The 21,763-nt window shown below is 42.5% G+C and overlaps 1 protein-coding gene across 1 annotated transcript in view; it reads right to left on the bottom strand.

Moving 5' to 3' along the window:
• Positions 1 to 21,763, bottom strand: part of EPHA10 (EPH receptor A10) — a 766,354-nt gene that overhangs the window by 56,822 nt on the left and 687,769 nt on the right. Inside the window, exon 10 of the mRNA XM_068269039.1 lies at positions 858 to 983. Within this exon, the coding sequence (XP_068125140.1) occupies positions 858 to 983 (126 nt within the window). The remainder of the gene's footprint in view (positions 1 to 857; positions 984 to 21,763) is intronic.

Genomic DNA, 21,763 nt, shown 5'->3' with positions numbered 1-21,763 from the left:
TGGGGGACCCTTCTTAAAGAGGAATCCAAGATGCCACTATGAACCCCTCTGAGCAATGGAGGTGAGTAAGAGCCCTTTGTCCATGGATTGGACAAGGGTTCTAAAGGATGGGGGGAGACTTGGCCGGTCCTCTCTTCCAGAGCCCCCCCATATCGTACACCATGTGGTGCTGGTATGGCTCAGGCTGCAGAGACCCACCTGGTCCGGGCTCAGAAATCTGGCTATCCCATACTGCATGAGGGACAAGGGGTTAAAGAGACTTGGAAGTGGGGACCCCATGCTGTCTGCTTTTCTTAAAATGTATGAAATGTGTATACAGTGCTTAAGTGTTAAAGTGTGTGCAAAAAAACATCATTTTACGCAGCTTAAAAAAAAAACATTTTATTCAAAATCCATTTTCTCAAAAACGACAGTCTTTTTGGATTTTTTTTCACTTGTTCCCATTATTCTCCTGAAGATACCTTACACATTTGGTGAAGATTGCATTCATAGGGGCTTTGCAATTAACCCCAGTAGTTGGCAGAATTCACTATAATTTAATTTTGGAAATTCCATTGGAAATCTGCAAAAATTTCACTCAGCATTCAAAATTTGATTCAGAATGCCTATTTACAATGCTGCAATTGGAAATCTGCAGAATTTAGAAGCTCATACCTACTACTAGCCCCTACATTCTGTAATAGCCAGCACTTTTTTCAGTAGAGATGTGTTCATGTTCTCTCCCACCATTACAGACAATTATGAAAACTGGTTCTCTTTTATTCTGTCCCCAATGTTGGCTTCACCTAATGTAGGCAGGCTGCCCAGATACCGTGCTAGTGTTTGGGATGCAGAGCTAACAACATGTTGGAACATACCTGTGCCAAGTATTCGTTCTATCTTTATGCTGGAGTTATCCAGTTCTTTTGCAAACAAGTGAACAGCTTGCATGGGATCCTCACATGTGTCGGGATCTATGTATGTTCTTCTTGTTGGAATTTTGACTGAAACCAGAGATAAAAATGAAAATAATAAATCTGTATAACAATAGTACATTCCATATTATAGTTTCCAAAGTAACATCATAATCAACATAATATATTAAAGCCTAAGGCCCAGTTCACACTTGCATGGATGAAAAACTGATCTGTGTAAAAACTTGCACGGATCAGTTTTTAAAAGGCATCTGTTTTTCGTTCGTGCCCCTCAGTTCTGTTAGCGTGTGGCAGTCTGTCGATTTGGGAAAATTGCAGCAATCCATGCCTAAATTGAGCCTCATCAAGAACTGGAGCTGTTTTTCTACAAATCCTAATTCTTTATATTTTCAGGGAAAGTACCAATCCTTTTAATGTCACAAAAGGGTTTCAATTCATCAAGGGCTGTTTGAAAAAAAAAAAAAAAAAAAACAATTCGGGAAAATATTGCATTGGGTATTTTAGACTTTTTTTTGGCTGAGATATCAAGATTTTCACAGGTGCGGTAGAAGTTTGGTGATTTACCGAAACCCATGGCTTCAATTCACAAAAACGTTTTTGGTAACAGCAGAGCAGTGTGTAGTTGTCTCTGTTTTGTGACATGCTATTCCTGCAGTGACGGCATTACACAAGTAAAAGGCATCCCAAAAATTAATTTAGAATGTTAATGTTTGTTATACTGCCTTTGCTCCCTCTGAATCTGTCCCTTAGACTTTCTTAACATTTTATTTAGATGAACTGCAAGAGACATTGCACGTGCCATGCTTGATGATTTCCCCACTAACTCCGCTGCATCTTCAAACAGGAACCTAAAGGGTTAAACACCCAAAGGGCTGCATGGGAAACCTCTTTTGTTCAGATTCTCTTTCCTCTGCTCTGCCTGGGAGTAGAAAAGCTTGACCCTCCCGAGAAGGCATTGCATCCTACCACAGGGACTTGCAGAAGACAGAGGCTGATGCTAATGGCTCAGTGCTCCTGTCAGTCATAGGTAATCCCTCTCTGCTTCTGTGAGTTATGGCTCCCTCACAGTCCCCGCACTGTTTTCAACATACCAGAGCTGTTGGTAATCATTGAACTTGATACTGGGCTTTACCGCACGCTGCAATCTTGATGAATTGACATTTGCTGACTTTTGTTGAGGTGTTTACCGCACAAGTTGGTAATTTACCACACTGCTCGGTAATTTCAGCTTGTTATGTGGTAACAGCCTTGATGAATTGACATTTTACAAAATGCTCCAAAAAATCAGCTATTACCAAATGCAGTAATCCTTGATGAATTGAAGCCAATGAAAGCCTAGTTTTACACTCTTCATATATTAGTCTCTGTGTCAGCTTTAGTAAGTTGAGCTGAGAGAAATCTGGTGGCAAAGCCCTTCGTTCTGCATGTTTCCTTTACTGCAGTCCTATCATGGATTGTTGAAAAGAGAAACTGTTAGTAAGGCTACATATTAAGCAGAGCTCTGCACTGCCACAAAACATAGCCATCTTAAACCCCTGCAAGCCCACTTCCCAACCACATTAATCCTTTCAGCTGCACCCTACATAAAGCTCTTCCAGCATGATGGACAACCTAAGCACCAACCAGTCAAGAGGGTCCTTATGCTAACCAAACAGTTAACTGTTGCCAGCAACCACACACAAATGTGCCACCATGTCTATCCAAGCAGACACACGACCGGCACACCAAATCAGCAGTGTAACAGTAGTTCTTACCCTTTTGTAAAGGATACCTGAGGCAAAGTAATTTCTACAAATGGAGGGAGCAGACATGTTTAGACAGCAATCCACATGCCCACCACTCCTTCTGCTCTCCTCTGTCCCCCTCCATTGCCTCATAAATGCCCACAAACATTGCGCCAGGTCATCCAGATCACCCAGGTTGAGCAATACTGTGCCTGTGCCTGGCGCCGAGTGTGTAGAGTGATGAGATCAGTACTAGACACAACAGCCAGCAGTAACAGTAGCTGAATACTCCTTTTAGATGCGCTCCCGCAGTAGATCAATCAATGTAGAAAGTAGATGGCAGGCGAGGCTTTAAATCCATGCAATTAAATGATTTATTTTGAATTCAGCATACTAAGCATACTAAGACCAATACCGCCCTCTGTTTTTGCACCCCCAAATCTTGGTATGCCTTGTATGCTGAATTTACAATAAATACTTTTAATTGCATGGCTTTGAAGCCTCACCAGCCATCTACTTTCTACATGTCCTTAATCGTGCTTCCGTGTGTGTAATGACTTGCTGTGCGCATGTGCAAAACAATCCTAGCCATGGGAGCATGATCACAAACATGAGCTATTTGGCCAGCACTTGCACAGTAGTACACAACCTGGCTGACCTGGCTCGACATATGAAGGCATTTACGAGGCATCAGAGAGGGACAGAAGTGACCGGGAGGAGTGGTGGGCTTAAGGAATGCTGCCTACACCTGCTAGCTCATTCTGTAGGAATAACTTTTCCTTTGGTATCCTTTAATCCTTGGGTATCCTTTGTCTGCAACACTTACTGCTGTGCTGCTGACACAGTGGGGTTTATTCACTAAACTGAGGGAAAGTGTAAGTAGTAGATATGTTATGCATGGTCAGGCCTGGATTTACAGTACATCACAGGAGCCTATAGGCACATATGTCCTGGCACCCCTAGACTTCGCTCTCCATGAACCTACAAACACCTACCGAACCACACCACAAGTGTGCTGGCAGGCCTAGTGACCACTCGTCTCTCTTAGTTCCCTTGCCCATCATAGGTAGCTACAGGTGACCCTTAGTAATAGGTAGGCATAGCTATCCTCAGTATTAAGTAGCTAGAGGTGCCCCCAACTGAGGGGATATCTGGTCAGTGGAATGCCAACACCCGGGTGAGTAACCTCTCATTTACACTCTGCTTAGGACTCTGCATAGGTAAGACTGAAAGGAGGAACTTGGGGAGGGGAGTGAGCCACCTTTTCATTATCAGGCGCCCGTAGGCATGTGCCTACAGTGCCTTATGGTAAATCCGGCCTGTGCATGGTATTTAGATGCACAAAGCATTACCATGCGTAAATAATTACCAGTCTTTAATAATACCCAGTAATACATTACACATATACATAATGCACAGTGACAACTCATGTCTCAGTTGGGTGTGTTTGCATCTGTTATGCATGATTTACATTTGCATTTTGCAAGATATTATTATTGCCTGCAATAAACCCTACTAACCTAGTAGTATTATTGCATTACACTGTACTTATCATGCACAAGGCTTTAAATCCGCTGTTCATATTACTGCAGTTTACTGAATATGCCCCAGTGAAACTGAGTTGCAAATGCAGTAAAATATAGTAACATTGCAGAGTTAAAGTTCAACACATTTTACATTTCAGCGTATAGTGATCTGGCCATATGGATGTTCAAACCTTTTCAAATGTTTAAAAGTGCAGTGTACAGATATTTAACGAAAAAAATAGAAAATGTATCAAATTAAAAGATAGCACACAGTGTAGGTTCAAAACTATTAACTTTGAAATAAGAATACAGTTCAAACAGGCAAAGTTACTTTACATAGTGTTGAGCTTTATAGATTAGAGTCCTTGATTCTCAGGAGAACTCAGCAATGACCATTAGCAAGCAGATGACACACACAGAGAGCTGCCTACTCAGGTCTTCCACATCCTTTTTTTTAACCAGAAATTCCAGAAAACAAGGAGGTTTTTAGTTTCTCCAGCCAGTCACAGAAAAGTGTGAGCTGTATGGTTACCTGCTTTATTACTCTTTAATTTATCTGTGTACATCTGAAGAGGGGGCTGCGGACTGCGGTAATTTGGCAATTTTACTATCACTACACCCAACCCTATTCTCATGCTTACCCTCTCTATTGATGCCTATCCCTAACTGACCCTCTAATATCCGCCAATATCAGCGCCGTCTTTGTCACTAAACTCACCCTCCGCTGAATCCATATCTGTGCCACCTAATTACGATATTTATTGGGCGCTGCCGACACCAAAATTACCTGCTGGGTGCAACTGCAGTCATAATTAAAAGTGAAGTCTACAAGGTGCCCATTTTATCAATGCACATCTGGGGCACTCAAATGACCTGCTACAGGCGTATCCACCCTATTGCTAATATTTGTTTTGGATATGTATTTCAATGGCAAAAAATGTTCCAGACACACAATTGATTAATGATGAAAGTATTCATTCACTTTCATCGTACCTAGTATAAACAATGTTCCTTACTATTCAAACGCAGCTACCATACAGATTAACTTTTTTTTGGTATATTTGGTAAAAAAAATAACAAATTCCACAACAGCTTAACATAATTCATGTGTGATCAGAAAACATAAATCTAACTGCTTGCTTTGTTGCACAACATGCGTCCTGCTCTTTGCATTGCCCTTTCAAATGTGACTGTGTAGTTCCAAAAGAATATAGAATTAGTACATATTCTGGGCAGAATATTGGCAGAAAAAACATTGACGTTTTTAACCTAATTTACCAAAGTTTTCTCGCTTCTGCTTTACTACTCAGTAAATCCAGTAGATTAAGATTATATGAGGAAGAAAAAATAAAAATAACTTTTTGGTTGCTGTGTTTACACGGTGTAGGACACACTGGTGCACCCTTTGAGCTCTTCCCTGAAAACCTCATGTGGATGATGATGGGATGGGGAGGAGTTTGGCTGGTTTACAGACTGCTGTTCAATCTATCTTGACTGCATCTGACATTTACACAGGAAGACAGTTTAGGAAACCCAGCCAACCAGGTAATCAAAAAGCTAATAATGCAGAAAAATGGAGTTGGTGTCACAAATAAACCAATGTGTGCTTTAAATTATAATATATTATAATATATCACACACAATATACAATATATCACACACAATATTATAATATATCACACAGTATGAATTTGAAAAAAAAACTAAGCCGGAACTATGGCTTTAAGCACACTAAGATATGAATATACAGGGAATTCCTCTGACTTGTTCTGCTGAAAGAGCATTCATACAAAAGTCAGGGTCAAGCAATACTTGGTGCGATAAGGATAAAGTGATTTCTAAATTTCAGCTGCAGGTTCTAATTAAAAATATCTCTACTAATAATAGGCTGTCGCTTTCCGGCAAATTAAAAGCAGTACTGTTCCATTTCCATAACTGAGAAAATAATTAATTTTAGATTAGCAATCTACTACCTGATTGTTTGCTTGCTGAACTACACATAGACTGCATGCATTTGTATTATCCACCAATATCCTAAGTTCCTTAGCAAGAATAAAATTGGTATACATTTTACACAGAATATTAATGAAATAAAGAAAACATTTAATATTAAAAGGAACAGAATATGATCAATTCAAGCTCAGTGATTAATTATGCAAATAATTACTTTATCTCTCAGAAAAGCTGGGCATATATCTAGTGTACAGCATGCTTTATAATCTATTAATCTTAAACCCTATCTACACGATATGATTCTTTGTGAGATTCGATTACGATTCTATTTACGATCCGATTAAATCTGACATGTTCGATCAGTATTCGATTCGATTCAATTTGATTTGCCATTGTTTTGCAATGGCATATCGAAACAAATCCCAATCGGCGATCGGACATTTTGGATTTAATCAGATTGTAAATAGAATCGTAATCGAATCGTATTGTGTAGATTTGGCTTTACAGTTATAGATATCAATAGAATCCAACTTGCAGACAGCTGTTTCAAGCAATATTGGCATTGATATGTGTCTATGGCCTCAATTCACTAAGCTTAACTCCTGTCTTTAATAACTCTTCTGAGCGGTTTTACAGTTATCACCATGGTGGTGTAATTGTGATAACTGTAAAACAGCTCAGAAGAGTTATTAAAGAGTTATTAAGCTCAGTGAATTGAGGCCTATGAGTAGAACTTGAAAGATAGATGTGCTACAGTGTACCGGAATCAGAAAATGACATCTCATGAACATAAAGGATTTATTTACACTCACTGAATTAAGGTGATCTATTATTGGAGTGCCTTCTTGCTCATGTTAAGCTGAATATTTGCAAATTTGCAAACATCTGCTTTAAAGGGAACCTGTATTGAGTAAAACTATTTAAAATAAACACGAGGTAACTTCAAATGAACATTACATAGTTACCTTGCCATCAGTTCCTCTCAGAAGCTCACCATTTTCTTCTGACAATGATCCCTTCCAGTTCTGACAACATTTTGTCAGAACTGAAGTATATCAGTTGCTGTCAGTTATTTATCAGTTGCTGTCAGTTATAGCTGAGAGGACGACTGATGTGCCAAGTAATGTCTATGTTTCCCTATGGCTCAAGTGGGCAATGTTACAGTTTAACAGTGTGCTGACCAGAAAGCTGTTATGGGGTAATGGCCATTTTCAAAATGGAGGACGGAGAATTCCCTTGATCACAGTGGACAAGCAGGATGCGGGAAAGGAGAAAGAGATTGAGGAGTAGACTACACGGGAGGTAAGTATGACTTGTGTATGTATTTTGACTTTTAATTTTCAGTTCAGGTTTTCTTTAAGAAGGCAAAATTATATTTAGCATAGCTTTCCCAGTGTGGGTACCTTTAGTCCATTAAAAAACAAACAAAAAAAATCCCAACAAAATACTTTGATGAATGGAATTACAATTGCATCGGGGAAAATCGCAGAGAAACACAATGCCAAGCATCATGGCGGCCACCTGTGTTGTCCTCTATCTCCAGCCATCTGCAACTCACCACAGATTGAGTTATGACATATCCACTGTTCTTCCCTCTCATCTTCCAGGGGTATCAGATTAATATCTGGTAAACGAGGAGATCTGGTTCACCATGAGCTTGCTGGGTACTCTGTAACATAAAAGTACCCCTGAACTTGTTTTTAGTTAAAATGTTTTTAATGCTGTTTTATTATCTGTGCAGTGACTTAAGAGTCACAGCACAATCCTCCCCGTATAGCGCCTCCCCTGTCCCCGGCCGCAATGCAGAGCTCGAGGAGGGGCGGGGAGGAAGCGTCAGTACTTCCTCCTCTCTGCCCCTCATCAGTAACTCCCCCTCACTTGCCGCTATTAGTTCCTATCTGCACAGCGCTGCGGAGCTGTGTGGAGTCCAGAGGTAATTTAACTCAGAACAATAGTGTACTAATAGCTGTATTAGTACACTATCATTCTGAGATAAATTACGCCAAGACCACACACAGCACAGCTCCGCAGTGCTCTGCGCAGATAGGAACTAATAACGGTGAGTACAGGGGGGCGTTACTGAGGACTGGCAGAGAGGAGGAAGTACTGACACTTCCTCCCCACCCATCCTCGACGTTCTGCTGGTGGGGGTCACTAAAGGGGAAGAAAGGAACTGTGATGTATGTCACAGCGCAGCAAATTAAAAGAAAACTAAAAGTGTGCTGCTCTAAAGAGGGGTCAGGGGTACTTTAATATCTGGTGAGGTATATATTTTCACAAAATACCTACAGAATGTGTGTGTAGTATTATTATTTTTTTTTAATAATCACAAACTGGCTTTGCTTATGATTACATTTTGCATAAAGATCAGAATGCAGAAACCATTCATTGTGTAAATACGTCATAAGAGGGTAAATCATGAACAGTGCAAATACTTTTTCCCCCATTACTATACTTGCCATTAGAGATGCATGCAGTGGTAAATTAAAGGTCAGAGTTGTGCTATTGTGTCTATGAAACAACTTGCTGACAAAACAGGTCACAATAAAAAGGCAGCAAAGTAGTATGTGCTCCGTATCAATCACTCTTTTGTTTCCACACACAATTTATCCTATGTGATTGCAAAAATATCACCCTGATTATAGTTTACGCCACATGACCAGCTCCACACATTAAGGTGAAACTCATTTTAAATCAGCTCATCCATCCGAAGCCCACAATTAAGTGAAACAAATGCATGTCCCATGTCTATCACCAAGCTTTAACCATACACTAACAGCTAGTGATTAAGAGAGCTTGGATGTGCAGTGAATGCTAATGCTGCATACTCTGCAAGTGTAACTCGGATGAAAAGCACAGTCTACAAAATCCTTTTTATAAGCATGGAGGATGTTCTGCACACATAATTCAATAACAAAAGCCCTCAATGAGCATGCAGTTAATAAAATAAAGTTTCACAATTCCAGTTATATTAAGCATCAAAGAGACACTGAAGCGAAAAAAAAAATATATGATATAGTGAATTGGTTGTGTACTATGAATAATTACTAGAAGATTAGCAGCAAAGAAAATATCCTCATATTTTTATTTTCAGGTATACAGTGTTTTTTCTAACATTGCATCATTCTCTAATATGTGCAGATTACACAACACTCAGCATTCAAAATGATTCTTTCAGAGCAGTCTGTGAACTAATGACCTCTTCTCTGGCAGAGAAAAAGTAATTAGTTCACTTACAGTTGAGATAATAAAAGTCAGATAACAGCCCTCTTCACGACTTTGAAAGTCGTAGAGATGAATGGCTTTTCTTGCATAGAGATAACAACTAGTTTCTTAACTCTTCCTGTACCGGAAACAATTAGACTGATATATCTGATCTTAATGTTTTATTTCTTAGCTGTACTACACATACAAATCATAATATAATCATTTTTTTTTTCGCTTCAGTGTCTCTTTAAGCATGTGTATGGGCCATGTTATTTTAGAGGGACCCCGAGGCAACATCTGACATGATGAGATAAACGTGTATGTACAGTGCAAAACATATTAATTAGCAGACTGCTTTATTTATTTTATTTTGCTGCCTGGAAGAGTTAATTTTTCAGGCATGTAAGTAACAGCTTCTGTCTTCTTGGTACCATGACATAAATATAGCAAACCTCACTGATAAGCAAATTACAGCCATAAGAGTTTTCCTGGCAGAATATAATTTCTGAGGGCAGGAGAAAGATAGAAAAGGTCAATAGTTTGTGTATTTTAACTCTGGGACACTTTATAGACTGTTATTGAGCAGAGACAATAAAACACTCAATCTATTTTTTAATGTTTAAATATAAAATAAAAACATGGGATATCTAAAAAAAAACATTTTAGGAGTAGGAGGCTAAATGCTATTGTTTATCGAATCAGTTTCACCTGGGGTTACTTTTAATATTAGAGAATTTGTGCCTTACGTTTATGTTCTCATCACTTTATAAATACACTTCTTATTCTAAATTTCTTACATACCTATCACTATGTGGTTGGACAAAACACACAAAGGGATTTGCCTAGGCATCTGATCATTTGGATGTAAGCACTAGGGACAAGAAAAGTGGGAAGGATAGGAAGAGTTCTCATTCTAATAGGTGTGTTTCCCTTGCATTTATGACAACAAGGTCAGGGAAAGAAACTACTGGGGAAGGTTATTTCAGGTTTTAGCTGTGTAAGAAGCGATCTTATGGATCAGATTATTGCATTGTAGAATCACCTATTAGTGTTAGTGAACCATGGTTTAGTTGGAGACTTTATATACAGAGTTTCTCATAAAGAGAAATTTTCTAGAAGCACAATACTGAAGGTTTTAGCAGAATGTTTTGCTTGAGGGAGGCAAGAGAACAACTTATCAGCTCAAATGTGCTGACATCCAGGCAGTAGCAGGGTAAACAGGGTAAACTCTGTCTGAGGAGCAGACAACAATTCATTTGTTAGAAGAAGGGAACAGGTCACTGAAAAATCCCATTTTCCAGTGCATCCACAGTAAAGATTGTGCAGGTTATGACATCACAGGCTCAGGTGCGCCAATTACAGGCCTAGCATGGGATGGACAGCGTACTTCAAGCCCTAGGGGTGGGATCCAGAGTTAACCCTTGGTGGGCGGGTTTATAAGAGGCTGCCCGGCCAAGAGTTGGCACTTGTAACTACTCCTGTCATATGTCTATATGTCATCTGTCCAAGTGCAACATAGCATAGATGTTCTTAAGAGAAACCTTAGTTATTCACTAGCTCAAGCACCAAAAAATGCAAGTTGAACGTCAGATTTATTGCTCTGCTGAGATAAGAAGATTGCTGATCCACACACGTGTATGCCTTTATTTGCCAAATAAAACCCTTAAAGCTCGAGGTGTATGCAGTCCACTTGTGAGATTAGATATCTGCTGGCTGGGAGAATGTCGTATAGGGGCCGAAAACTGAGAAATAATGATTTTTTTTTTCATTTTTTTCCTATTATTCCTGTTAAAACAGAGTTAGAATAAAATAATTCTTAGCAAAAAAGTACCCCCCAAAGAAAGCCTAATTGTTGGCAAAAAAAACAAGATAGATTGTTTCGTTGTGATAAGTAGTAATAAAGTTATAGGTGAATGAATGGAAGGAGTGCTGACAGGTGAAAATTGCTCTGTTTTTTTAAGGGGAAAGCCCCTTCGAGGTGAAGGGGTTAAACAACCCAATAGGTACCCAAAACATTTTTGGAAAAAAAAATTAAAATAAATTACAAATAAAAAAAAATACATAAATAGTTACCTTAGGGACTGAACTTTTTTAATATGAATGTCAAGAGGGTATATTACTATTACTGTATAAATTATGGACTTGTAATTAGTGATGGATGCAAAATGCACCTTTACTTCCAAATAAAATATTGGTGCCATACATTGTACTAGGTAAACATTTTAAATGTTGCAATAACCGGGACAAATGGGCAAATAAAATGTGTGGATTTTAATTACGTTAGCATGTATGATTATAAAACTATAATGGCCGAAAACTGAGAAATAATGCATTTGTTCCATTTTTTTCTTATTTTTCCTGTTAAACCACTTTTAGAATAAAATAATTCTTACCAAAAAGTACCCCTAAAGAAAGCCTAATTGGTGGTGATTGTTTTGTTGTGATAAGTAGTAATAATGTTATAGGCAAATTAATGGAAGGAGCGCTGACAGGGGAAAATTTCTCTGTCTTTTAAGGGAAAAACCCCTTTGAGGTGAAGTGGTTAAACATATGGCAATTTGTATTTTTGGGGAGTGGGTGGAGACGAAAAGTTTATTATGTGAATAAAGCACATTTGACCTTAAAGCTGGACTTTGGCCACAAAACCTAGAGGACAATGCAAACACAAACACCCATGCATAGAACTGATTCTTTATTTACAAAGAAAAAAAAAACAGTAAGGAAATATGCTAGTGGATCGCTTGATATCTGATGGCCATATATCAGCCTGTCCCATCATGAACCTGACCTTGATGAATCAATTTGCTTATCTCATAATATCAGGCTTTATGGGCCAACATGCTCCATGCCTTCCAGTCATGGGACACCTCATTTTTCAAACTTAAAAATGAAATAAAGCATGAAAAAAGTATAAATCTAGCTGAACAGATGGCATTTATGGGTATTTGACGGTCATACATCAGCTCAGTTCTTTGCAAATCTTGAACTCAATGGATCATTTTTCTTATCTTCAGTTACTGCACAACAGCGGGTCTTTGAAATCAGAGACAAAGTCAAGAAGACAGTGTGGTTTGTAAACTGAGCCAGAAAGGGCTGCTGTTGAAATGCTTGAGGGAGCAGAAGACAGCAAACTGACATGACATCCGCCAAAAATCAAATCAAGTTATCCCTTCTCACATCTGGACCATCTTTGACAAGTCCTGTCTGTGAAATCATTGCGTCTTGATAACCCAGAGATGTCCCACAAAGACAAAGCCTCATGCCGACAGGAAAGCTGCATATCGTGCAGAATTCTAACAACATGCAGTGTCTGATGCACTCCGTGATTGACTCCGTTTACTTTTCGTGGGAGGCAGACTATGGAAGTGTCTGTGTATTATAGGGAATGTTTGTACTGAAGGGCACTCTAATAACTTTTTTTGTCCTAGCTGCAAATAAAACAAAACAAACTACAAGTTTTCTTTCTTCAAATTAAGTTTTTGTTTCTCTTAGACGGAGAAGCGGACTGAGCATTGACCTAATTCCAATTAGCTGCAAAGAGCAACTCCTTCTAGCAATACCTCCATGTGTAAGCCACTTGCTCTAAAGACTTTTATTGATCTTTTGATTGCCAAATGCAGCATGTCCTAAATACAGAATGTTCTCAAACCTATTAAAGTTGTCTCGGTAAAAATAAACCACACATTTATTGTAGTTTAGCTAGGCCCACGCTGGATCTCTGGCATCTAAGGCATAAGCTGGGATGATTGGGATGATTGGACTGAGGCCATGTTCACAGATTGGGACAGCAGAGCTGCATGTTTTACTCTTGCTGCATCGGGTATAGTGAAACATACAGACAATGACAAGTATGCTTCATGTCTATACAATAATACAATACAATAACATTTGTAAAGTGGTTTTCTTCTCCTAGGACTCAAAGCACATAGATATGTCTCGGATCAATACATGGTTGCAGGCTGGACTGTGTAACAGAGGAAATAGTCAGGTGTTTGTAAATGCCAGACTAAATGTCACGATCCACGTCTGCTGGTGACTTTATGGACTGCTTGTATGAACTGCCTCCTTTCCACCAGCAGATGTCATTGTCCTCCTCTGAAAATATCACTTCAAGAACTTCTACCTGCCCACCAGCAGAGGGCTCTGCTCTCAGAACTGTGTGTGTTACAGACTATTGCTGGGAGGAGATGTGTCACCTGACCTTCCAGCAGCAGCATTTAAAGAGAAACTCCGACCAAGAATTGAACTTCACCCAATCAGTAGCTGATACCCCCTTTTACATGAGAAATCTATTCCTTTTCACAAACAGACCATCAGGGGGCGCTGTATGACTGATATTGTGGTGAAACCTCTCCCACAAAAAAACTCTAAGGACCATGGTACTCCTGGCGGTTTTCTGTCTGTGAACCTTGTTGCATTGTGGGAAATAGCTGTTTACAGCTGTTTCCAACTGCCCAAAAAGTATGCAGCAGCTACATCACCTGCCAACAGTAAAAATGGTACCATGTAATAAATGTCAGAATGTACATCAGGGATTTAAAAGATTTTACAATTTCAAAAATTTTACGATTCTCTGCCTAAGCAATTACCTTGTACTGTATGATCTCCTGGTTTATATTCTGCTTGTATGACTATCCATTGCCTGTTTCCTTAACCTCCTTGCCGGTTATCCCGAACTCAGTTCGGGGTAACCTGCGCAGGAGGATTGCTCAGGCCCCGCTGGGCCGATTTGCATAATTTTTTTTTTGTTACAAGCAGCTAGCACTTTGCCGCCGATCCGCCGCAATCCGCCGCGCCGAGCCGCTCCCCCCCGCCCCAGACCCCTGCGCTGCCTGGCCAATCAGTGCCAGGCAGCGTTGAGGGGCAGATCGGGATTCCCTATGACGTCCCGACGTCCATGACGTCGGTGACGTCATCCCGCCCCGTCGCCATGGCGACCGGGGAAGCCCTGCAGGAAATCCCGTTCTCAACGGGATTTCCTGCATACTCTGATCGCCGAAGGCGATCGGAGTGGGTGGGGGGATGCCGCCGCTCAGCGGCTATCATGTAGCGAGCCCTCGGCTCGCTACATGATTTAAAAAAAAAAAAACTTAAAAAAACCTTCTGCGCTGCCTCCTTGCCGGAGGAATTGAACCGGCAAGGAGGTTAAGTACTGCATATTCTGTATATTATATATATTTCTGTATATTAATCAAAACTGTATAGGGATCCAGGTATTATGCAAGTACAAAATGTATTAGTTACAAAATATTATCAAGTATTAGCTGCATGTGTTGCAGCTAATACTTGATAATATTTTGTAACTAATAAACTTTGTACTTGCATAATACCTGGCTCCCTATACAGTTTTGATTAATATTGATGGCAGTTTATAGGTGAGGCGGTGATATAAGGAAAAGGTTGATATCCCGCAAAACTATATTTTTCTCTACTTATATTTCTGTATATTGTTATTGAATCCACAAAAGGACCGGCACCACACCGTGTAATGTATAGCTCTTCTAAAGGTTTATTGGTACAAGCATGACAGCAACAGCAACGACAGATGCTGTTTCGGCCTTCCTAGGCCTTCCTCAAGTTGCTCAATGGTCATCATGGAGCAACTTGAGAAAGGCCTAGGAAGGCCGAAACGGCGTCTCTCGTAGCTGTCATGCTTGTACCAATAAACCTTTAGAAGAGCTATACATAACCCTGTGTGGTGCCGGTCCTTTTGTGGATTCATTGCTGTGTGACCCCCAGGTACCGGGGTGAGGACCTTGGCACACCTTCTTCTATTTGAGCCTTGGTGGTGCTCCTGGATACTTGACGATTACTGCATATTGTTATTGTAAATATCATTCAGGTTCTGGGGTTTGTGTGCACACATTTTGTATATACACTGGGTTACTCTGCATGGAAACCTTATGCAGAGTTGGCTGATTGTATATATCCCAGATTGCATGTGTATGCTCCTTGAATACACTTGCCTGCAGGGAGACTGTCCTGTATTGCTTAGTTTGCATTTGCCTGCAGGGAGATTATATTGTACTCTTTGATGCAGATGTATGCTCTTTTATTATATTGCATATTCCAGATTGCTTGTGTATGCATATTGAATGCACTTGCTCATAGGGAGATTCTCCTATTACTTCTTATATATTAACTATATTGTTGCATGTTAGTTTATTGTAATGTATTAGGTTTATGCATGCAATTGATTTATGTTCCTTGCATTTTTTTTAATAAATTACTTTATTCATCTATTCCTGGCTTGATCTTTCGGTTTTTCCTCTTTAGTGACATTTCCTGCTTGATTGCATCTTGTGCATTGCCCATGTTGTTTTATGTGCAATGCATACATGCAATCATTACACTAAACAAGTGGCTTTTAAGTTTAGACTTAAATGCTTCCTGGGGTGGCAATGTTCTGATTGGGTGTTGTAGGGAGTTACAAAGTGTAGGGGCAGCATAATGGAAGGTTTTGAGGTGGACTCGGGGGGAGGGGGTGTCACCAAGAAATTAGAACCTTGTGATCTAAGATTGTGGTTGGTGAGATGTAGTTGCAACAAATCCTTCAGGTAACCAGGGCACAGATTGTGCTAGGATTTGAATGCCAATAAGCCAATCTTAAACAGAATTCTCCATTTTATTAGTAGCCAGATGAATAAGTAAAGGATCGGTGTTATGTGGCAATGGCAGGGTTGACTTGTTAACAGCTTTGCAGCGACATTCTGTACTAATTGCAGGGGATGCAGGTCTTTGTTTGGAAGACCTGTATACAGAACTAGAGATGGTCCGAACGGTTCGCCGGCGAATGGTTCCCGGCGAACTTCCGTGGTTCGCGTTCGCAAAGAACCGCAAACTTTTCTGGAAGTTCGATTCGCCCCCATAGTGCATCATTAAGGTCAACTTTCACCCTGTACATCACAGTCAGCAGGCACATTGTAGCCAATCAGTCTACACGCTCTCCTGAAGCCCCACCCCCCTTATAAAAGACAGGCAGTGTCAGGCTTTTCACTCACTCGTGTGCCTGCAGTAATTAGAGAAGGGACTCTTATAGGTAAAGCTCTTGTAGGCTTCTTAGCTTGCTCCTTGCTGATTCTTATTGCTAAAAAAGCACCACTCAACAGCTCTTATGAGAGCTAATCTTGTTCTTGAGATATATTTTTTTCTGTGTGGCCCACTTGCATTATATACAGCCCTGTCAGTCTGTCACAGCTGGCCTTTGGCCCCTTGGTGGTATAATTACTACTGTTCCAGGTGCAGATTTGTAATACCCATCACTGCATATACCTACCTGTTGTTCACAGTGCACCCACCTACCTACATGAGTGCACGCAGTGTCACTGTGCCTGTCCGGTACCTGTCTGTGTGTGACAGGTGCACATTGTAATACCCATCACTGCATATACCTACCTGTTGTTCACTTCAGTGTACCCACCTACCTATGTGAGCACACGCAGTGTGATATTTAATACCACCAGTCACTGTACCTGTTAACGGTACATGTGTGTGTGTGACAGCTGCACATTTAATACCCATCACTGCATATTCCTACCTGTTGTTCAGTGCACCCACCTACCTACGTGAGTGCACACAGTGTGATATACCTCTACGTGCATACCTGTTAACTGCACCTGTGTGACTGCACATTGTATTAGTCAAGTCAGTGCATACCTTTCACTTCATCCCCCCCAATAAGGACAAAATGGACAAAACAGGTAGAGGCAGACCCAGAGGAAGGCCACCCGGAAGGTCTGTGCGAGGTCGTGCTGATGTGATTTCGTGCCGCCTTGGACCAAAGTACAGTGCTCAGAAGAAGGCACGTCCCATAAACTCCCAAGATTGTCAGGACTTGGTTGACTATTTAATACAGAACACCTCATCTTCCGCAGCCACCAGCGCTACTACAAACACCACATCCGTTGCATTTGACACTTTGCAGGAGTTATTTGGTGGGGAAATTACTGATGCACAGCCATTATTGTTACAACAAGACGAAGGCACTAAGCAAGTTACACCACCTCATATGTCTGAGTTAGGCGACACTATGGACGTAACGTGTGAGGAGGAGGAGGATGAAGTACCTACTTTTGGTGCAGTTTTGGAGGTGTCTGAGGCAAACGAAGCTGGGCAGGATAATTATGATGATGACGATGATATGGATGCTACGTGGGTTCCCAATAGAGGAGATGAACAGGGGGACAGTTCAGAGGGGGAGTCAGGGAGGTGCAGGAGGAGACGAGTTCCTGATAGAAGTAGGGGGAGCTCGTCATCAGAAACAGCTGGTGGCAGTGTCCGGCACCATGTATCGCCACCTATGGACAGCCAGCCAACATGCCCTTCAACGTCAGCTGCTGTTGCCACTATAGTGCCATCACCCCAGGGGGGCTCGGTGGTTTGGAAAATTTTTTATGTGTCTGCCTCAGATCAGAGCAATGCCATCTGTTTTCTCTGCCTCCAAAAATTGAGCCGTAGATAGGCCAACACCCACGTAGAGACAACTGCCTTACGAAAGCACATGCAGAAAAGGCACAAACTGCAATGGGAAGAGCACTTGAGCAAAAGCAGCACACAAAAGAAAAGCCACCCTTCTTCTCCTCTTCCTTCTTCAGGTGCAGCATCTTCAGCCACTTTCTCCCTTGCACCTTCACAGCCACCCTCCTCCACTCTGCCTCTGACCTTGAGCGGTTCCTGCTCCTCTGCCCACAGCAGCCAGGTGTCTGTGAAGGAAATCTTTGAGCAGAAGAAGCCAATTTCTGCCAGTCACCCCCTTGCATGGCGTCTGACAGCTAGCACGGCGGAACTGTTAGCACACCAAAGATAATAAAGTGGTTGCTTTATTGTGGACAGACCAACTTTGATCAGCTGGACAGTCACTGTTGTTCTATCATTGAGCTACCACAGCCCGGCGACCATATGGGCTTGAAAACCACCATGGCCTACACTCTTGCCATGGTGTGCACCAGTACAGCACGGCCGTCACTACACAAACAGCTGTTTGCGGTGCATTACACAGTGAGTTTGGTGTGTCAGTGTGAAGCAGTACTCTAATTACACTCCCTGATTGATGTATACACATGCAAGATGTCTTAAAGCACTTTAGGCCTGCAATTTAGCATTCAATGTGATTTCTGCCCTTAAAACGCTGCTTTGCGTCAAATCCAGATTTGTCCCCGGGACTTTTGGCGTCTATCCCACTCATCCATGCAAAAACTCAGATGTTAGACCCCTTGAAACATCTTTTCCATCACTTTGGTGGCCAGCATAAGTGTTTCTAGTTTTCAAAGTTTGCCTCCCCATTGAAGTCTATTGCGGTTCGCAAAAGTTTGCGCAAACCTAACTTTTGAGGAAGTTTGCATTCGCGGTTCACAAACCGAAAATCGGAGGTTCGGGCCATCTCTATACAGAACATTGCAGTAGTCCAACCCTGAGGTGATGAAGGCATGAACTAGGGTTGGCAAATATTTTATCTTGTATCCAGCTTTAGGGGAAATTTTATGCAGCTTGGAACTGTGCAAATCAAAATTGTTAGGAAGTGCATGAATGTCGTCCAAGCTTCATACAATTTGCACTGTATTTGCATGCAAGCTGTAATTGTTTGTATCCTATTTATAGTTAACAGCATAATGGCAGTTCTGACAAAAAAGTTATTTCTAAGAGCAATTTTAATAATAACTCCAGTGACCAACATTACTACCGTACATTTATTGTTATTATTATTTATATGAAAAGACATAATACAGGTCCATTAACAAAGTAATAAAAGAATAACGTTCTATTAAATGCATATAAAATACAGTTGTGCATGACCTTAGACTTAAAGGGATACTGTAGTGGTCGGGGGAAAATGAGTTGAACTTACCCGGGGCTTCTAATGGCCCCCCACAGACATCCTGTGCCCACGCAGCCACTCCCAAATGCTCCGGCCCCGCCTCCCATTCACTTCTGGAATTTTGAGACTTTAAAGTCTGAAAACCACTGCGCCTGCGTTGCCGTGTCCTCGATCCCGCTGATGTCACCAGGAGCGTACTACGCAGGACTAGTATGGTCTGTGTCTGCGCAGTACGCTCCTGGTGACATCAGCAGGAACAAGGACACAGCAATGCAGGCACAGTGGTTTTCAGACTTTAAAGTCTGAAATTCTAGAAGTGAACCGGAGGCGGGGCCAGAGCATCAGTGAGTGGCTGCGTGGGCACAGGATGTCTGCGGGGGACCATTAGAAGCCCCAGGTAAGTTCAACTCATTTTCCCCCGACCCCCCTACAGTATCCCCTTAACCACTTCCCGACCGCCTAACGCACAGAGGCGGCCGGGAAGTGGACGCCGCAAGGACCGCCGTATAGACAAATGGCGGCGGTCCTTGTAGGGGCATGGGCGGAGCGATCGCGTCATCCGTGACGCGATCCTCCGCCTCCGCCTGGCGCCGCTCACCCGCCGCAACATCCCGCCGGCCATACGGAAGCGCCGCCGGGATGTTAACCCGACGATCGCCGCATACAAAGTGTATAATACACTTTGTAATGTTTACAAAGTGTATTATACAGGCTGCCTCCTGCCCTGGTGGTCCCAGTGTCCGAGGGACCACCAGGGCAGGCTGCAGCCACCCTAGTCTGCACCAAGCACACTGATTTCCCCCCCCCTGCCCCAGATCGCCCACAGCACCCATCAGACCCCCCCCTGCCCACCCCCCAGCCCCCTGTTTGCACCCAATCACCCCCCTAATCACCCATCAATCACTCCCTGTCACTATCTGTCAACGCAATTTTTTTTTATCTCCCCCCTGCCCCCTGCTCCCTCCTGATCACCCCCCACCCCTCAGATTCTCCCCAGACCCCCCCTCAGACCCTGCCCATGTACTGTATGCATCTATCCCCCCTGAACACCTGTCAATCACCTGTCAATCACCTGTCAATCACCCGCCAATCACCCGCCAATCACCCCCTGTCACTGCCACCCATCAATCAGCCCTTAACCTGCCCCTTGCGGGCAATCTGATCACCCCCCCACACCAATAGATCGCCCGCAGATCCGACATCAGATCACCTTCCAAATCCATTGTTTACATCTATTCTCTCCTCTAAACACCCACTAATTACCCATCAATCACCCCTATCACCACCTGTCACTTTTACCTATCAGATCAGACCCTAATCTGCCCCTTGCGGGCACCCAATCACCCGCCCACACGCTCAGATTGCCCTCTGACCCCCCCCCTTATCAATTCACCAGTGCATTAATTACATCTGTTCTTCCCTGTAATAACCCACTGATCACCTGTCAATCACCTGCCAATCACCTATCACCCATCAATCACCCCCGGTCACCCCCTGTCACTGCCACCCATCAATCAGCCCCTAACCTGCCCCTTGCGGGCAATCTGATCACCCACCCACACCATTAGATCGCCCGCAAACCCGCCATCAGATTACCTCCCAAATGTATTGTTTACATCTGTTATCTTCTCTAAACACCCACTAATTACCCATCAATCACCCATCAATCACCCCCTATCACCACCTGTCACTGTTACCTATCAGATCAGACCCTAATCTGCCCCTTACGGGCACCCAATCACCCGCCCACACGCTCAGATTGCCCTCAGACCCCCCCCCCCTTATCAATTCGCCAGTGCATTAATTACATCTGTCCTTCCCTGTAATAACCCACTGATCACCTGTCAATCACCTGCCAATCACCTATCACCCATCAATCACCCCCTGTCACTGCCACCCATCAATCAGCTCCTAACCTGCCCCTTGCGGGCAAACTGATCACCCACCCACACCAATAGATCGCCCGCAGATCCGACATCAGATCACCACCCAAGTGCAGTGTTTCCATCTATTCTCTCCTCTAAACACCCACTAATTACCCATCAATCACCCATCAATCACCCCCTATCACCACCTGCCACTGTTACCCATCAGATCAGACCCTAATCTGCCCCTTGCGGGCACCCAATCACCCGCCTACACGCTCAGATTGCCCTCAGACCCCCCCTTATCAATTCGCCAGTGCAATATTTACATCTGTTCTCCCCTGTAATAACCCACTGATTACCTGTCAATCACCTATCAATCACCCATCAATCACCCCGTCACTGCCACCCATCAATCACCCCCTGTCACTGCCACCCATCAATCACCCGCTGTCACTGCCACCCATCAATCAGCCCCTGACCCACCCACACCAATAGATCGCCCGCAGATCCGACGTCCGATCACCTCCCAAGTGCAGTGTTTACATCTGTTCTCTACCCTAAACATCCACTAATTACCCATCAATCACCCCCTTTCACTGCTACCTATCAGATTAGACCCCTATCTGCCCCTAGGGCACTCAATCACCCGCCCACACCCTCAGAATGCCCTCAGACCCCAGCCCTGATCACCTCGCCAGTGCATTGCTTGCATCTATTCCCCCCTCTAATCACACCTTGAGACACCCATCAATCACCT

Source organism: Hyperolius riggenbachi, chromosome 2 (genome assembly GCF_040937935.1).
Source record: "Hyperolius riggenbachi isolate aHypRig1 chromosome 2, aHypRig1.pri, whole genome shotgun sequence".
NCBI lineage: Eukaryota > Metazoa > Chordata > Amphibia > Anura > Hyperoliidae > Hyperolius > Hyperolius riggenbachi.
This window is presented reverse-complemented; position numbering and strand designations above follow the sequence as displayed.